Genomic DNA, 17454 nt, shown 5'->3' on the forward strand with positions numbered 1-17454 from the left:
GACCAGGTACACCGGGGGCTCCAGCATTTCTGAAGAAGGGGATAGGAAGTGGGGTAAAGGGGGTGGGAAACTTGTCTAGAAGATGCCTGCCCAGCAAACACGGATTCAACAAAGACTGTGTACTCTGAGGATGCTGGTCTTGGAGAAGCAGCTGGAAGGGATAAGGCGGCGGCAGAGGGGGACAGAGTCCATGCCTGATTGGACGAATGGATGGATGCACGGATGGATGGATGGATGGATGGATGGACGGACTAAGTGACTGAGCGGTTGCGGGAACCTCAGACGTTCCCAGGTTGGAGCAGCGCGCCCGGCAGGGGTCACTGCGAGCCCCGACCGCGGGTAGGGGGCGCAGGCGCGGCTGGCGCCAAGGCCCTCCCTCGTGGGGGTGGGGGCGGGCCGGGGGTGGGGAGGGCTGGGGGTGGGGTTAGAGAAAAGGACCCGAAAGAGATCCAAACTTCCGGTGCCTGCGGAGAGCCGAGCGGCGGTGCTACAGAGAGAGGCTGCACCGAGTGGCTTTTGCTCGGGCGGAGGCTGCAGGGCGGACGCTCGGGCCGGCGCAGCCATGGTGAAGATAAGCTTCCAGCCGGCGGTGGCCGGCATCAAGGGCGACAAGGCCGACAAGGCTTCGGCCTCGGCCTCGGCCTCGGCCCCAGCGCCCACCCCGGCCGCTGAGATCCTGCTGACGCCGGCTCGGGTGAGAAGGGCCGGGGATGTCCGGCGGCCGGGGGTGCGGGGGACCGAAGGTCGCCCGGCTGCCTCCGGCGACTGCCCGAGGCGAATCGGGACCCCGGCGTCTGGAGCGGAGGGGCGGGGGCTGGGAGTCCGGGATGGGTCTTCCCATCCGGAAGTGGGGAGGGGGCTTGGGTCCCGATATTCAGCGGCAGCAGAAAGCGTTAAGTCTGAAGAATCGGAGGGGGCCCGGTCGCTGTCCCAGGCGGGGAAGAGCTCCAGGTCTCTTCCAAAAGTGGAGGGGGGCCCTAGGCGCTGGTCCCCAAAGAGGGGAGGGGGCTGGTCCGAAAAAGTTCGAGGAATGTTGGTGGGGGGTATAGTCGTCTGGTTCCAATCAGGGAGGAGGGGCCGCGGGTCGAGTCCCCAGGTGGGGGATGGGAGAAGAGTTGGCCATTGTTTTCCCCAAAGTAGGGTGGTGGGTTGTGATTGGTGGGGAATAAAGGAGATGGGGGGTCTGGTGCCAACGAAGGGGGAGGGACTGTGGATTTCGTCCCAAACGGGAGACTGCTGGAGGGGGGGTGGGGGGCGAGGGGCGAGGGATGTACTGTTAGTCCGCACCTGAATTAGTGGATCAGAAAGTGATGAGACATGAAATGAAAATAAACCAGAACTCGCCTGGCCGCACGTCCGGGATTCGAGATTCGGGGTTGCGAGTTTGGGTGCCCTGATCCCACCCTACCCCAGGCCGCCTGGGCCTCCCTGCCCTCCTGTTCCTTCCTCTCCCGGCCCTCTGGAGCTCTGGGCTACCCCGTCCAGCCCGCGTTGCCCCGGTGCCCTCCATCCCTGAGCCTGCGCTTTGTGGAGGCGGACCTCGGTGCACCCCGCCCCCGCCAGCTCCCCTCCTCCTCTTTCCCTCGGGCCTGGGGTAGAGGAGGCATTTCCGCCCGTGGAATACTGTCTGAGCTGCGAGGAGTCCGACCAGGGGAGGACCCAGAGGGGCCGGACGCGTGGCGGGCGAGGAGGGGAGGGAGAGCTTGGTTCAGTCTGGCTCTGGAGTGGCCCCGGCAAAGGTGTCTACGCCGCCCATCCCGTTGCTGGCTACTGGGATGTCTTCCTCAGCACCAAGGCCCCTCCCCAAATTGATGGCTCCAACTAAACCTTGCTAGGGTATGGCAGGCCAGGTGCTGCAGAATGACCTGTGCCCTGGGAGAAGGGGACACAGGAGAGGGTGGTCAGAGGTGGGTGTCACACACCTGAGCAAAGATTCCCTGAGTGCAGAATTCCAGGAAGAGCCTTGGCGAGCTCCCCTGCCCTGGCGTGGTCACTGCGGCATCAGTAACACCCGGGCTGGGTTGGGGGGTTTGCTCTGCAGCCCGGATCAGAGCAGCTCCGTCTTCTGATGCTTGGATGGGAAGGGGACATTTCCTATTTGAAGGCCTGGCCTGCAGCTTTTAAAGTTTGCAAGAGGCTCTTTAAACCTCCTTCCTACCCACTCTGCCCCCAGAGAGTGCAGGACGCTCACCCCTTTCTTCTCCCAGCTGCTTCTCCCAGAGCCAGGTACCCAGCTGAGGCCTGGAAAACTGGACCCTGATGCCCAGAGCTACAAGATTCAGGCAGGAGGGAGGACCAGCCAGTGGGAGGATGCAATTCAAACTCCATCAGAAGGTCTGCCAGATTTCGCAGGAGCCGCACATTCTCCAGTGGCAGCCTGCTTGTGGTGTCGGGAGGGATGGCGGATGCCAGCATCGCCTTGGCAGTATCTGACATCCAGCTTCTGGCTCCCAAGTCCAGTGTCCTCTCTTCCCCCTCACCCAGCATGAAATGGAAATATCAACATCTTCTTCCCTGGGGGCTGTTTGCAGTGGCCTCGAGCCTGCTGAGTGTGCTTCCCTTACCCCAGGCAAACCTTGTTAGTTGGGCAGGGTCCCCTCACTCTTAACTGGCAAGGGGGAGCCATTGGGCCCCAGGAGGAGGATTAATACCCCAGTACCTTTACATCAGATCTGCTTATTAATAAACTTTCACAGCTTCTCAGCCCTGAGGGGTCAGGGGAGGCTTTTGGGTGTTGCATGTTGGCTCTGCCAGTCCCCTGATGGAATTGGAGCCTTGGGAAGAGAGTTCACTTCTGTGAACCTCTTGTGGCCTTAACTGGCCAGTGGGCACACTGCCCCCACATCCAGTCCCTGATGTAGAGCAAGCCCCTCTGCCATGGCCACCCCCTCCCCCTGCATGGCCACCTGCCTCACAGTAAGTTCAGGAAGCGCCCAGCATTTACAGTAGCCCAGGACAGCATGAGCAGGGACTGCTTCACCAAAACAGGGCATTTGAGTTGGTCCCGTGCTGATGGGTTGTCAGAATGTGGAAGTGTTAGTTACTCAGTCTATTATAGCGAGTGTTCTTCGTTCATTCTGACTCTTTGCAACCCCGTGAACTCTAGCCTGCCAGGCTCCTCTGTCCGTGGGATTTCCCAGGCAAGAATACTGGAGTAAGTTGCCATTCCCTTCTCCAGGGGATCTTCCTCACCCAGGGATCTAACCTAGGTGTCCCGCATTGCAGGCAGATCCTTTACTGTCTGAACCACATGGGCTGTGGAAAGCTTATTAGAAGGTCTTTTTTGGCTGGGGGTGACCCTGGAACCATCCCTGGTCACTGAACTGAATCAAAAATAAGACTTAAAGCCTTGGAAGGACCAACTGATGAACAGAGGCATTCCTGAGTGCCTCTGCCCCATGAAGCCACTCTCTAAGCTGTCACAGTAAAATGTCAACCTGAGTGCAGGCCCCCGGGCCCAGGCTAGGGGTAGTGGGCCCTCGCTGTGGGCCTCCCTCTGCTTCTCTGCAGAAAAGTGAAACAAGGAGGATTTTGTCCCCAGACCTGCTGCTGGAAGGAAGCGCCTCGGTGGGGCCGGGAAGGGATGGGGGTGGGGGCCCATCTGGGCCTCCAGCTGCCCACCCTCCCCACGTGGTGCTTGCCTCTGAGATAATGAGTTGCCTGCACTGATGGGCAGCTGGCCAGAAGCCAGCTCGGAAAGTGGGCTGGACGGGAAGCACCCCTCTTAGCACCCTCTGGCCAGCCCTACGCCTCTCAGCCCACTTCCCCTCAGTCCCCACCATCTGCCTCTGTCTTTGCTCACCCATGTGTTATACACACGCACACGCACAGAGCCAGGTGTGGGCATGTACAGGAACGATTGGGCTGGGGGCCTCCAAGAGGGGAGAAGTGAGGTCAATACAGTCATCTTCGCAGTGCTGTAATTTTCTCCTTGGCTTTGGCCTTTGATTAATGTCACCCCCTCCCCCAGCCCACATACCTGGGGATCAGATTTCACTTTCCACCTCCCGGCCTCAGGTCCTTGGCAGGAAGGAGCTGGGTCTCCAGGAGTGGGGTGAGCGTGGGGGGAGGGTCCCCTAACCAGCCCAGAGGGTGGAGCAGGGCTCTGCATCCTCGGGTCCCAGGGCCCCCTCCCCACCCACCAGCCCCGTGGGCTGGGCTAAGAGGACCTCCGTGGCTGGGCGGTCCTGCCCCCAACCCCAGGCCTTCCCTGAGGGGCTCTGGCATCTGGGCTTGGGCCACGGCGACTTTTTTCTACTTTCTCTCTCCTTTCCCTCTCCTCTTCGTACTCCCCTCAGCCCGTCGGTCCTTGCATGTTTCCAGGCTGTCAGCAGATTGCCACAGAGGACGAGTTTCTCTTACCAGAAAGAAAAAAATGTTTCTGGTGAGACCAGGGGGGCGCAGCCAGTGCCTGGCGAACCGTGTACCCCAGGAGCGCTCTGCCGGCTCTGCGTCTGTCTTCCCCAGCCTTTGTTCTCTGGGGTCTCCCCTTGCCTGTCGGGAGCAGAACAGGAGAGCAAATGAGCAGAGCAGAGGGCTGTGGAGAGTGTTCTCGGCCCACACCCTTCCTGGGGCAGCAGTGGGTCCCTGGGCCACCCTGGGTTTCACTGATGGAGGGTTCACGACTAGTCTAAAGCATTCACCCCGCTGATGTCTGCACTTCTGAGCACAGCTCTGCGAAGAGGCCCAGCCCCCTTACCCCTGCGAGGCTTGTTTCTCTCTCTCACCCACACACACAGTGTCTCTCTCACTGGTGGCCTTGTCTCTGTGATCTGCAGCCTGGGAAAGAAAGATGCTCAGGAAGAAGGAATGATGCTGGGGAGGTGAGGGTGGGGATCCCGGCCACGGCCGTCGGCCTGCGCCCACAGTGGGTGCATTTCTGGCTTCCCTGCCACCCTCCTCCGCGCAGCCTGCAACTGGAGTTTCATCTGCTTGCAGCTATTCTGGACATTGTTACTGAGGGAAAGTCGCTGGGAGCTCTCTCCATGAGCCCTGGGGCAGGGGATTGGTGGCGGGGGTTGGGGGGAGGTCTTCTGAGTTAATGCTTCAGTTGGCTGAGTTCCTCAGACTCTTGAGGCCCTGGCTTTGCCAAATCATTTAGTGAACACTACCGTGGGCTCCGTGAGACATGCCGGCCGAGGCCTGGGCCCCTCCTGGGTCCCAGACACGTGGCCCACATGCTTCACACAAGCGCACAGTGAGGCCTGTTGCCCAGGACGCCCAGCTGCTGTGGAAACTGCCTTTTCCTGCTTCCTGGAAGCCCCCCCAAATCCCTGGCTGGGGAGTAACTGCTCCATATGAGGGCAGGCATTCTCCTGGAGCTCCAGCATGACAGGTGAAGCAGCTGAGGGTGGGGGTGGCGACTTCAGGAAGGACCCTCCTCAGCCGACATCCTGGGTGCACTGAGCAGTTAGGATCCTAAGGGTGAGGCCCTGGGTTCTGGCCCAGGCTCCCCAGAGGCCTCGGAGGGCGGCCCACCCCTGTGGGGCTTTACCTCCCAGTGCCTCTGTCTGGAAGCTGGGATACCAGCAGGCTCTGGGTCTGCTCTCCCCAGTCGCCGCTGCTCAGCCATGTTGCTCCTGGGGAGTTGGCCCCCGGAATGCCAGGGCGGAGGGGTGTCAGGTAGGGAGGGGAGCAGGGCGTGAGCCACGGGTGTGCACTCAGGACCGTTAGTAGGGGCAGGATGTGTGTGTGTGCTCAGCCATGTCCAACTCCTTGCAACCCCATGGACTGCAGCCCGCCAGGCTCCTCTGTCTGTGGGATCCTCTAGGCAAGAATGCTGGAGTGGGTTGCCATTGCCTGCTCCAGGGAATCTTTCCAACCCAGGGATCAAACCCGCATCTCTTGTGTCTCCTGCATTGGCAGGCAGGTTCTTTACCACTGTGCCACATGGGAAGCAGGATCGGGAACCACTGTCCACATCTGGGAAAGGTGGGGGGACCGTCCCAAGCCTTCACAGGGACCTCCACAGAGACATATGAGGACATGGGCGTGGGGCATCAAGGGGTCCCGGCTGGAGACTGTCCTTCTTGGCCACACTAGCCTGGCCTCACTTTCCTCTGGGGCCCCTCCTCCCTTGCCATCCTTAATGACCTCTCTCCCAACCTCGGTGCCCTACCCAGCCCCTCCCCCAGGCACCTGCCCCAACCAGGAGCTGAAAGGCGGCTGTAAAACTGGTAGGCCTCACCTTGTTCCTGAACTTCAATTATGGACAGGCCCCCACCCCGCTCTTGCTTTATAACCATTGACTTTTTTGTTGTTGTTGGGTGGTTTTCTGTTTGTTTGTTTGTTTTTAAGCAATTCTCACAGGCTTGCTTTTGCTTCTCTGGAGCAAAGCATGGCCACAGTGCAGCCTCGACAGCTGGCTGCGGTGGTGGCCCTAAAAAGGAATGGTTTAGCTGATAAAGACCTGCTATTTTTATCTAACACTTGATCCTTTTCAAAGGGCTTTCAGGGCCTGTGTCTCCTTTAATCCCAACAAAACCCTGTCAGAAAGAGTCTGTTCACATTTCACAGGAGGACCGTCGGAGGGTCAGAGGCTCCCTTACACGTGCACGCGGCCCCTGCTGGGGGCACCTCTGGCTTCTGCAGCCCCACCCATCTCACTGAATACAAATGTTGTGTCCCCAGGGCAGGATTTGCAGGGGGGTGTGGTACCTGGCCTATCTTTTGGGTCACCCACCTTTCCTGGGGACCCACTTAGGATGGCTGGAGCTCCTTGGGTGGCTTGTTCCTGTGAGTCACTCGCCAAGCTCGGCCGTTGGTCACCCTGTCCTGTGCTGATCCTGGGAGCCCATTGGAGAGTCAAAGCCCTTGCAGCCCCCTGCCCACTGCTGGCAACTGTCCTGTGGGCAGTGGCCACATGCACTAGTGACCATGGTCAGTGCTGCCAGGGAGCCCCGGGGTGCTGGGGAGAGGCCAGCCAGGCGGGTGGTCTCACCAGGTGCTTCTTCGGATCACAGGGACCCCATAGTAGGGCCAGGGTGGGGAGAGGCCCCAGGCTGCAGATAGCCCAGCCTGTGAGGGGGACGGGATGGACAGGGGCACCTCTCCATCCTCTGTCTCCATCCCAGGGTGCTGGAGGCAGGGGGGTGGGGTGGGGGTCACTGGCCTGGTGATACGTGTGCCTAGAGATGGGGGTACGTCTTTCAAGCATTTACTATGCCTGCAACGTGGGACACCAGGGTTCCATCCCTGGGTTGGGAAGATCCCCTGGAGAAGGAAATGGCAACCCACTCCAGTACTGCCTGGAAAATTCCATGGACTGAGGAGCCTGGTAGGCTACAGTCCATGGGGTCTCGAAGAGTCGGACACGACTGAGCGACTTCACTTTCACTTTCCTGCAGGAAAGGTGTGGGGAGAGGGGAGAGCCCCAGGCAGGAGGCTTCACCCGGCCCCACAGGGGACGCCCTTCTGCTCTCTGAGGCCTCGGTCCCACCCTCCCATGTGCCCCAAGCACAGCAGGCCTGCACCCCACCCCTTCCAGGCTGAGCCCACTGTATGCACTTAGTAAGGGCCTGTCCTGGGCAACTTCAACCTGAACTGTGTCTACACTCCCAGCCACTTGGCTGCAGGGTGAAGAGTGGAAGCACACAGAGGGCTAAGCAGACAGTGAGAGGGTCCGGGCTCTGGGCCTCCCCTCTGCACCCCCAACTCTGCCTCAGCTCCCCGAGGTTGGGGGTGGAGCGGGGTACCGGCCCCTACACTCACCCAGCTGCGTCCGAACACCATAGAGGCAGGGTTGAATGGTGGACCCTGGAGGCAGAGCCAGGCCTGGGCCTTCACGAGGTCTCCAGGGTGAATGAGGCCTGGGGTAGGGCAGAGGTGGCAAGGATAAAGAGGAGCGATGGCCCAGGCCACACAGCTGGGTAAGAGCCCCAAGTCACTAGACTCTCAGTCCAGTACTCTGGGGAGAGCAGGGTTTCTGAGTTACACACCCACCTCCAACTGCTGGCCCAGACGGGTGTGGACCGGAGTTGGGTCAGGATGGTTTACTTCTTGGCAGCCCTGTAACTACTTGTCCCGAGCCGGGGCCTGGCTCCCCAGAGAGGGTGTTTCCAGGAACCTCCTGCCCTGGCCGCCACAGCCACGTTTCCGTCCCGGCAGAGGGGCCCTGGCTTCCAGAAGCCTCTAGACTCCACCCCGTGGGCTCTGCTCCTGACAGCCTGCTCCACACCAGTGCCCGGTGATTCCATCGCTGCCCAGCAGACTGCTCGCTGCCTAAGGTGGTCAGAGGGGACAGGCATGCATGCCCATGCTGGGGGCCTCCTAGAGCCCTGTCCCCACCAGTGAGCTACTGGGAACCTCCTTGGTCCAATGCAGTGGCTCCCAACCTGCCTGGTACACCCTGGTTCCTACAGGTTCCGAGGCCCAGTGTGGTCATCAAGGTCACATCTGTGCTTCCCCCCCACCACCATCCCCAGTTTGAAAGAATCTGCTGTGGTCACATCTGGTATAATGAAGAGGACTAATAGCATAGGGGCTTCAAAATACTCTTGCCGAGTCCCTATGGGTCATTTTACGTGGCTTCCAGGTGGGGCTCGGTTTCTCTTTAGAGGGAACAGCTGGGGGCCTGGGGATGCTTCCTTTCCTTCCAGATGATGCTCTGTGTGTCCTGAGCATCGCCCTCCCCCGCCTCTGCTCCCCAGGCTCCTTGCCAGCCAGCAGGGTAAGGCCTCACTTTGGGGAATGGGGGAGGCGGGAGGGATCCCCAGCAGACGTGGGACCACCATGAGGCTGACCCTGCACTGCCGTCCGCAGGAAGAGCGGCCCCCCTACCAACGCTACAAGAAGGGGGGCTCCGTGGGCGGCGTGTGCTACTTGTCGATGGGCATGGTCGTGCTGCTCATGGGCCTGGTGTTCGCCTCTGTCTACATCTACAGATACTTCTTCCTGGCTCAGGTGAGGTGGGCAGAGGGAGGTGGGGAGAAACAGTGGCCTTTAGAGGAGGAAGTGAACACCCCACCTCCCAGGTGGGAGGAGTGCCCCACAAGCCTAGAAGATTCGCAGCCTCCTCCTCCTCCCTGGTCTGTCCACGAGACAGGACTGGGGTCCCATCCTCTGACTGCCGTGGGGTCTGGAGGAGTGGCCTTACCTGTCTTTTTGGACACATCTATCTGAAGCTGACAGCTCTCCTGGGAGTACAGTCCATCATGGGGGAGCCAGGATTAGCATCTGGGCTGTGAGGCTGGCAGCCCCTTCCCACAGTGACCCCAGAGCATCAGCACCAGAAACTCGGGGTGCAGCAGAAACCAGAACTCTGCAGGCCCTTCAGAGCCTGGCCCCCTGTGCCCTGCAGGTCGAGCTTCAAGGAATTCCCATTCTGTGCCTGGTCATCTGGGCTACAACCCATGAAAGGTGGAGGGTGGCTTACAGAGTCAGCTCCGCCCCCTGTTAGGGTGGCCCCCACCCAAGATCACACCCCGTCATCTGCTCGCCCAGGCCACCTGGGCACAAAGCTGGGCCAGAGACCTGGCCATGGTCACAGCAGCCTGTCATCTGCCTGGGGAGGGAGGCGGGGCCCCCAAGTTCTCGGAAGGGAAGGTAGTTCAATGAAAGTTTGCTTAATGACCATAAACATAACAACATGGGGAATCTCAGTGACCAAAAGGCTGGGAATTGCCAGTCGCTTATGACCCAAGTGGCCCCTTCCCACCCTCAAGCCCTGGGCTTTGACTTCCTCGTCCCCCAGTTTCTCTAGGGTGGAATTCACTGAAGAGCTTGCAGTCCGGGTGACTTTCCCCTTAAAACCTCAGCTCCCGCACACCCACCCACTTCCCCTTTTGTTTGGCATCCTCCCCTCCCCCACGACCTGCTTTCCCCCTGGTTCCTGGTTTTTGCTTTCTGGGGCCTTTTCCTGTTGCAGCTGTGCTGCTGTCCTGGACTTCCCCTCTGATTGCAGCCCCAACTCATGCCTGGTTCTCAGGGCATGGGGAACCTCAGAGCAGCCTCGCGCCTGCGCCCTGGGACCCCTGGGACAGTATGATTCATGTGTGATGATTCACCCTCCTGGGAGAGCACAGCTGAAACAGAAAGGGACATCTGCCTGTCATGACCTGGAGGAGCCAGAGGGGCCCCCCCCCCGCCCCCCCGCCGCGGCCACCAGTCAGTCACGTGGCCTCGGTTGCACCCGGCCACCTCCCTTCCCTTGTTGATGGAATGATAAGCGGGCCCTTCAAACGGGGGACACCGCGTTTATCAAGGTTCCTCAGGAGGCCCAGGTCCGGGGAGGTGGTGGGGCTTGTGTGAAGTTGAACACAGCTTGGGGAGGGGCAGGAGGTGGGGTTGCCACCAGCATCTGATAACAAGGCTGCCTCTCAGCCCCTCCCCCTTCCTCCTGGCCCTCCAAGGTCTCCAGGGCCCCCTGCAGAGGCAGCAGGAAGGGTGGGCGGGCACCCCCTGGTGGCAGTGGAGGGTGGCACCCCACCCCACCCCAGGCTCTTTCTCGGGTATCTGTCCTCCCACTGGCCCATCCCCTTTCACCGCCATAGACTCATGGACTTGGTGGGCAGAAGGGGTCTAAGGGGTCACTTTGTTTTACAGATGAGGAAGCTGAGCCTCAGCGAAATCATCCTCCTAGGAACTGGCACACCTGGCTCACCCTCCCTGACTCCCGTGTTTCTCAGTTTCTGCATCTATGAGATGGGCATCCCAGCCCTGCCCTTCCCGCTTCCCCAGGCCTTCAGAGCCAGGAGTGGTTGGGCAGGCAGCAGGGGCCTCGCGGAGGGCCCTGTGTGACCAGGTTGTCTCTCTCTCTCGCCCCGCTCCCCACCTTGCTCAGCTGGCCCGAGACAACTTCTTCCACTGTGGTGTCCTCTACGAAGACTCCCTGTCCTCCCAGGCCCACACTCGCATGGAGCTGGAGGAGGACGTGAAGATCTACCTCGAGGAGAACTATGAGCGCATCAACGTGCCCGTGCCCCAGTTTGGGGGTGGTGACCCTGCAGACATCATCCATGACTTTCAGCGGGTGAGGCCAGCCAGGGCCCGGGGTGGGGCTGGAGAGCGGGCATCTGAAGGAGCAACAGACGTGAAGGGAGAATGCCCACACCCTTTGTACAAACTTGGGAGTACATAACCATGCAGTACAAACTGTGGTGCAGACGTCTATGGTTTAGGTCCATCGGGGGTTTAGAGACCCCACCTTTATCACGTAGTTCTTGCGGTTATCACTGACTATGAACTCGTCATGGTTGATTTTCTCCTGGGCCACCTGACAGCTGCAGACACTGGCTCTCATGGGCGAGGCCAGTGTTCCTTTTAATGAGCTCTTTCCACGTTGACATCTTATCAAGATGCAGCACTCGGGGGTGGGGAGGAGCCGCTCACTAAGGGTCCCGGCTGTCCACAGGGGTGGCCGGACCTCCCAGGTTTGATGAGATACATAGTCGGGCGTTACCCTGATTCTCAGAGCTCAGCTGTGTAACCTCCCGAGAAGAATCCTTGTCACAACTGAAGCATTTGATAGTGTTTTCATCTAGTAAGTGGAATCTACTATAGATACAGCCTAGGAAAGGAGAGCGGGAGAAGGGAGCACCACCTAGATGTTGAGGAATCCGGGGTACATCACTGGGAGCACTGTGGGTTCACACCTCACACAGCCCGCCGGGGCCAAGCCCTCACCTGCAGACACTGATGTGGCCCTTTCTTTCTGCTCAGGGTCTCACCGCTTATCATGACATCTCCCTGGACAAGTGCTACGTCATCGAGCTCAACACCACCATCGTACTGCCCCCCCGCAACTTCTGGGAGCTCCTCATGAATGTGAAGGTGAGCGGGACCCTGGTAGCGTCTTGTCCCTCCTTTGTCCCCCCACCACCATGAGACAAGGGAGATTTCTGGGGCCAGCAGGGATGGGGGGGCCTGGGCATTGCTGTCAGCTGGTCCCAGCACCCTTAGTCAGTCCCTCTGGCTGCAGCTCCCTTCTCCCTCACACAGAGTCAATGCCTCTCCTTTCTGCCTCCCCAGTCCCCCACTCCTGCCTCCCTCACTTAAGAACCGAGACCAGCTTCCTTAGCATTCATGGCCGTGCCCCATGTTGCTCTATTGACAGCAGTGCAGGGAGGAGACCGGGGCCCTGCCTCGGAGGAGCACTTCCCCTAGGGTGGGGGGGCAGACTCGTGCGTGTGCGAGCACACGTCCACACACACACATGCCAACACTCACACGCACATACACACACACATGCCCCCCACACACACACCCGCATGCTCACACACATGACTCACTGGCAATGCAGGTGCAGGAAGTGCCCGGGGACATCAGAAGGGTGAGCCATGCGGTCTCTGGATGAAGGGGTGGGCATGTTGGACGGGCATTTCAGGTGCTGAGGGGACTCAAGTGAGCAGAAGGATGTCGGTGGGGGGAGGTCTGTGGGCAGTTGGGGACCCTGAGAGTTGGGCCCGGGTACTGACCTGGTGCTGGGCTGCTCTCCCTTTGCAGAGGGGGACCTACCTCCCTCAGACGTACATCATCCAGGAGGAGATGGTGGTCACGGAGCACGTCAGTGACAAGGAGGCCCTGGGCTCCTTCATCTATCACCTGTGCAGCGGGAAGGACACCTACCGCCTGCGGCGCCGGGCCACCCGGAGGCGTGAGTGGCCATCTCCACCCACCTTGGCCCCTGCCCTGAGCCCAAACCACGGCCCAGCTGAGCCTGGCCCCAGAGCTGGAGACCAGCTGTCAGAGAGCTGGGATTGCAGCAGCAGTAACGACAGCACATGTTAACGGGGCACTTACTGCATGCCAGGCACTGCTTTACACTCTCTGTGTCCTCCTAAGGCAGTGTGAGTCGTCATCACCATCATCATCCTTGTCATCTTTTATTCTTGCTGTCCCTTTTAGAGATGAGGAAAGGAGGGGCGCAGACAGGTCAACAGACAGCCCTGAGATCACACAGCAGGAAGGTGGCAGAGCTGTGAGGTCTGACTCCGGCTACTGTGCTCATGCCATCTACTATGCTGCCTCTGGGTGAAACTGGGTGTCATTTCCTGGGCCTCCCCACCCCTGGTCCTGAGACCCTGCTCAGGCTCCGAGGCTGGTGGTCTTCGTGGCCCAGCCAGTTCTAGGCCAGGACATAGGTCTTACTAGACTTTCTCTGTTCTCTCCCAGGGATCAACAAACGAGAGGCCAAGAACTGCAACGCCATCCGCCACTTTGAGAACACCTTCGTGGTGGAGACGCTCATCTGCGGGGTGGTGTGAAGCCCCACCCCTGCCCTCCAGGCCCCGCCCCATCTTCCAGGCCCCGCCCCCACCCTCTCCGTTTTCTCTTCCGGCCACTCTCTGGCCCTCCTTACCCTGCTTAGCTTGTACTTTGGACGCCTTCCCCGTAGATGTGATGTTTCTCTCCCCGTTTCTCTCCAGCCCTGCCCGCCTCCTTGTACCAGAGCTGTGACCTCTCAAGACCTCCCCCTTTGCTGACCTCTCAGGTGTGGGGGAGGGAGGGGACGCCCCAAGATGGTTTCTGTGACCAACATCTTGAGGTCAGGTCCCTGGGGCCCTGGCCCACAGCGGCACTGGTGGCCCAAGGGGAAGGACAGGACGGAAGGAACCAGGCATGTGGGGGTTCTGGCGAAGGGAAGGGGTCGGGGGAGGGGGTGTGGAGTGGGGTTCAGGAACATCTGCACAGCTGGGAAAGGCCTAAAAGGCCTATTGCTTGCTTCGCACGCATCCCCTACTTTCCAGCTCTCAGACCTGAACTGAGGATGGAGGGAACGTGCCCAAGAATGGACCGCCCCCCCCCAGAGCACAAGGGAAGGTGGCTGTCCTGGGGCTGTCCCCAGGACTCTAGTCAGTGCCTTCAGCCCACCTGTGGGAGCCTGGAGTTTGGGGTGGGGGGTTCAGATAAGTCCGTCAAGCACAATCAATCTCCGGGTGGAACCAAAGAAGGAAGGAGCCAGGTCTGGGGGCGCTGGCCCCCCAGGAGCACATGTGGGGTGCCCACCAGCCACAGCCACAGAGCAACAGGGTGGGGGTGTCTTCTCCTGTCCAGGGGCGACCCTGCCAGCTGAGCACTGAGCAGGGATGCTCAATCCTTCGGAGAGAGGGGGGCTCCCTGCTGTCCCCGGGGTAGAGCTCTTGTAGGAAGCCATGGGTGGGTGGGTGGGGGGAGGGGAGGGAGAGCCAGCTGGTACTTGGGAACCCTGCCTCCTCTCTGGAATTCCAGTTCCCTCTGGGGGAATGCAGCGTTTCCTTTTCCTTCTCACTTTTGCATGTTTTTACTGATTGTTCGATATGCTAACCGTTCTCAGCCCTGAAGAGAAGGGCTCCGACACCTCCAGTCAGACTTTGGTGCTCTCTGGAGATGAAACTCTTGAAGTGCTTTGTATATTTTCTCAATTAGATCTCTTTTCAGGAGTGTCTGTAGAACAATAAACATCTTTGACTTCTGATTTTGGCTTGGGAGAGATGGGTGGTGGTGGTGGTGGTGGGTGAGGGGTGCACCTCCACCCTGTAGACTGGGCTTTGAGGGGGGTGCAGGTGGACATGCAGGAGACAGGCAGGAGAAGTTCTTGGGCCTTGACATCCAGCACTGCTCCATGGTTCAGCCAAGGAATGTAGGTGTCCCCTTCTTCCTTCCCTCAAGTCCTTACGTCACCCCGAACCAGGTGGATTCACCTATTACAGGCAAGGGAGGAGGAAAAAGCCGGAGATTATGCAGTTTGCCCAAGGTCAAGCTGCTTTTCAAGTGCCTATAAACCACCCGTTCAGTTCCACACGGAAGATGACATCATTATTGCTTGTCCTTAAGCACAAGAACAGTGTCATGTTCACAATTTCTGGGCAATTAGTAACCATCTTGGGTCTGAACTGAGGTTTGGTGTGAGTCACAGGCTCACATTCTGCAGAAAGGGAGGGGATGGGAGCTGTGGCGAGTGGAGCCCAGGGGTGTGACCCAGGTCCTACCCTGCAGACAGAATGGGTGCCTACAACCTTGGCTCACAAGCTCTGTCATCCTGTGAAGGATATAAAAGATTCAAATTCACGCAGACACGTGTTTGTTCTCAATTCCAAAGTCAATCTTGCAAAGGTGTCATGTCCTATTACAGTCCCCAATCTAAATGCAATGCAATCACAATTAAAACACTGACATTTAACTGATAGATTCAGTTCTTTCGGGGAAAGTAAACATGGTGAGTGCACAGGTAAATCCTGAAACGAGAACAGTTTACAGATGTAAAACATAATTTAAGAGTTTGGTGTAGCGAAGCAAAAGATCAGTGAGACACGATGGAGTGTCCAGAAGTTGACTTAAGATACAAGAGTTAGGTTGTTGACTTAAATTTAGGTTAGTGGAGGATTTCTGAGTTCTTTTTATTGGACAAAAATTAACAAAAAATTAACATCTTGACAAAAAATTAACCTGCATCCTACATCCTCTACAAAATTAATTCAAACTTTTTAGGCATGAAATGAAGCCATAAAAGTACTTGAGATGATTTAAAAGATCATCTTAGAGGAGGGCCATCTTTTTAAGCATGATACCCATGACAGTTCAGTTCAGTCACTCTGTCGTGTCCGACTCTCTGCGACCCCATGAACCGCAGCATGCCAGGCCTCCCTGTCCATCACCAACTCCCGGAGTCTACCCAAACTCATGTCCATTGAGTCCATGATGCCATCCAACCATCTCATCCTCTGTCATCCCCTTCTCCTCCTGCCTTCAATCTTTCCCAACATCAGGGTCTTTTCAAATGAGTCAGCTCTTCGAATCAGGTGGCCAAAATACTAGAGTTTCAGCTTTAACATCAGTCCTTCCAATGAACACCCAGGACCGATTTCCTTTAGGATGGACTGGTTGGATCTCCTTGCAGTCCAAGGGACTCTCAAGAGTCTTCTCCAACAGCACAGTTCAAAAGCATCAATTCTTCTGTGCTCAGCCCTCTTTATAGTTCAATTCTCACATCCATACATGACTACTGGAAAAACCATAGCCTTGACTAGACGGACCTTTCTTGACAAAGTAATGTCTCTGCTTTTTAATATGCTGTCTAGGTTGGTCATAACTTTCCTTCCAAGGAGTAAGCATCTTTCAATTTCATGCTGCAATCAACCATCTGCAGTGATTTTGGAGCCCAAAAAAATAAAAACAGTCATTGTTTCCACAGTTTCCCCATCTATTTCCCATGAAGTGATGGTACCAGATGCCATGATCTTCGTTTTCTGAATGTTGAGTTTTAAGCCAACTTTTTCACTATCCTCTTTCACTTTCATCAAGAGGCTCTTTAGTTCTTCACTTTCTGCCATAAGGGTGGTGTCATCTGCATATCTGAGGTTATTGATATTTTTCCTGGCAGTCTTGATTCCAGCTTGTGCTTCATCCATCCCAACGTTTCTCATGATGTACTCTGCATAGAAGTAAAATAAGCAGGGTGACAATATACAGCCTTGACATAACTCCTTTTCCTATTTGGAACCAGTCTGTTGTTCCATGTCTGGTACTAACTGTTGCTTCCTGACCTGTATACAGGTTTGGACTAATGAAAAGTTAAAAATTATATGCAACAGGACATACCACAAAGTCAAGTTTTATAAGTGGCAAATGGGGGGAGATACTTGATTAATAGAAACATTGGACATAAGAGGGCTATTTTCCTTAATATGCTAAGTTCTTATAAATTGATATGAAAAATGAACAACCCAATAGATAAAGTAGCAAAGAATATGAGCAGGCAACTCACAGAGAAATACAAATGGATCATTGCTCAAACAGGAACAGATGTTTAATCACAGTTACATAGAAAATACAAATCAAAACTAGGGAGATACAATCTGCAATAAGTCTGGGTGTTTTTATTAATAAAAATATTTTTATTCTGAAGCATTTCATGCATTCAGATTATATCTGTGAATTGCCAGCATGTAAGTTGAAGCAGGCTTCCCAGGTGGCACAATGGTAAGGAATCCACCTGCCTTGGATTGAGTGTAGGCGACTCAAGAGGTGTGGGTTTGATCCCTGGGTTGGGAAGATCTACGGGAGTAGGAAATAGCAACCTGTTCTGTTTTCTTGCTTGGAAAATTGCAAAGTCAGAGGAGCCTGGTGGGCTGCACATTATCACAGAGTCGGACATGACTGAGCAGCTGAGCACACAAGTTATGACACACAATGACCCCACAATGACTCATGAAGCAGAAGCCTGCCAGTACCACTGGATTCTTTGTATGTACTGTTCCCCTTGCTGCTGAGTAACAGACCACCCCAGGACTGAATTCTGCAGGATGGCTGAGATCCACGCTGACCGATCTAAGTCCTTGTAGGTTACCTGCTCCCTTTCTCTTTGCATTCAGCTGAAGGCTAAGCTGGGCTGGACCATCAAAAATGACCCCTGCTCTCGAGGGTGTGGCTCTGAACAGCTGCCAGTCAATACCCTGGCCTTCCTTATAGCTTGGCAACTGAGCACCAAATGAGAGGAAGCATAAACTGCCAGTCCTTTTAATCCTGGAATCAGAAGTT

The 17454-nt window shown here is 57.0% G+C and overlaps 1 protein-coding gene across 1 annotated transcript; it reads left to right on the forward strand.

The window, feature by feature from the left end:
• Positions 1 to 506: 506 nt before the first annotated feature.
• ITM2C (integral membrane protein 2C) lies at positions 507 to 14392 on the forward strand. The gene is made up of 6 exons (NM_001081538.1): positions 507 to 694; positions 8761 to 8901; positions 10781 to 10969; positions 11659 to 11769; positions 12442 to 12592; positions 13111 to 14392. The coding sequence occupies exons 1-6, from the start codon at positions 563 to 565 to the stop codon at positions 13200 to 13202; spliced, it is 816 nt and encodes a 271-aa protein (NP_001075007.1). The 5' UTR covers positions 507 to 562; the 3' UTR covers positions 13203 to 14392.
• Positions 14393 to 17454: the final 3062 nt, after the last annotated feature.

This window comes from Bos taurus, chromosome 2 (genome assembly GCF_002263795.3).
Source record: "Bos taurus isolate L1 Dominette 01449 registration number 42190680 breed Hereford chromosome 2, ARS-UCD2.0, whole genome shotgun sequence".
NCBI classification, from domain to species: domain Eukaryota; kingdom Metazoa; phylum Chordata; class Mammalia; order Artiodactyla; family Bovidae; genus Bos; species Bos taurus.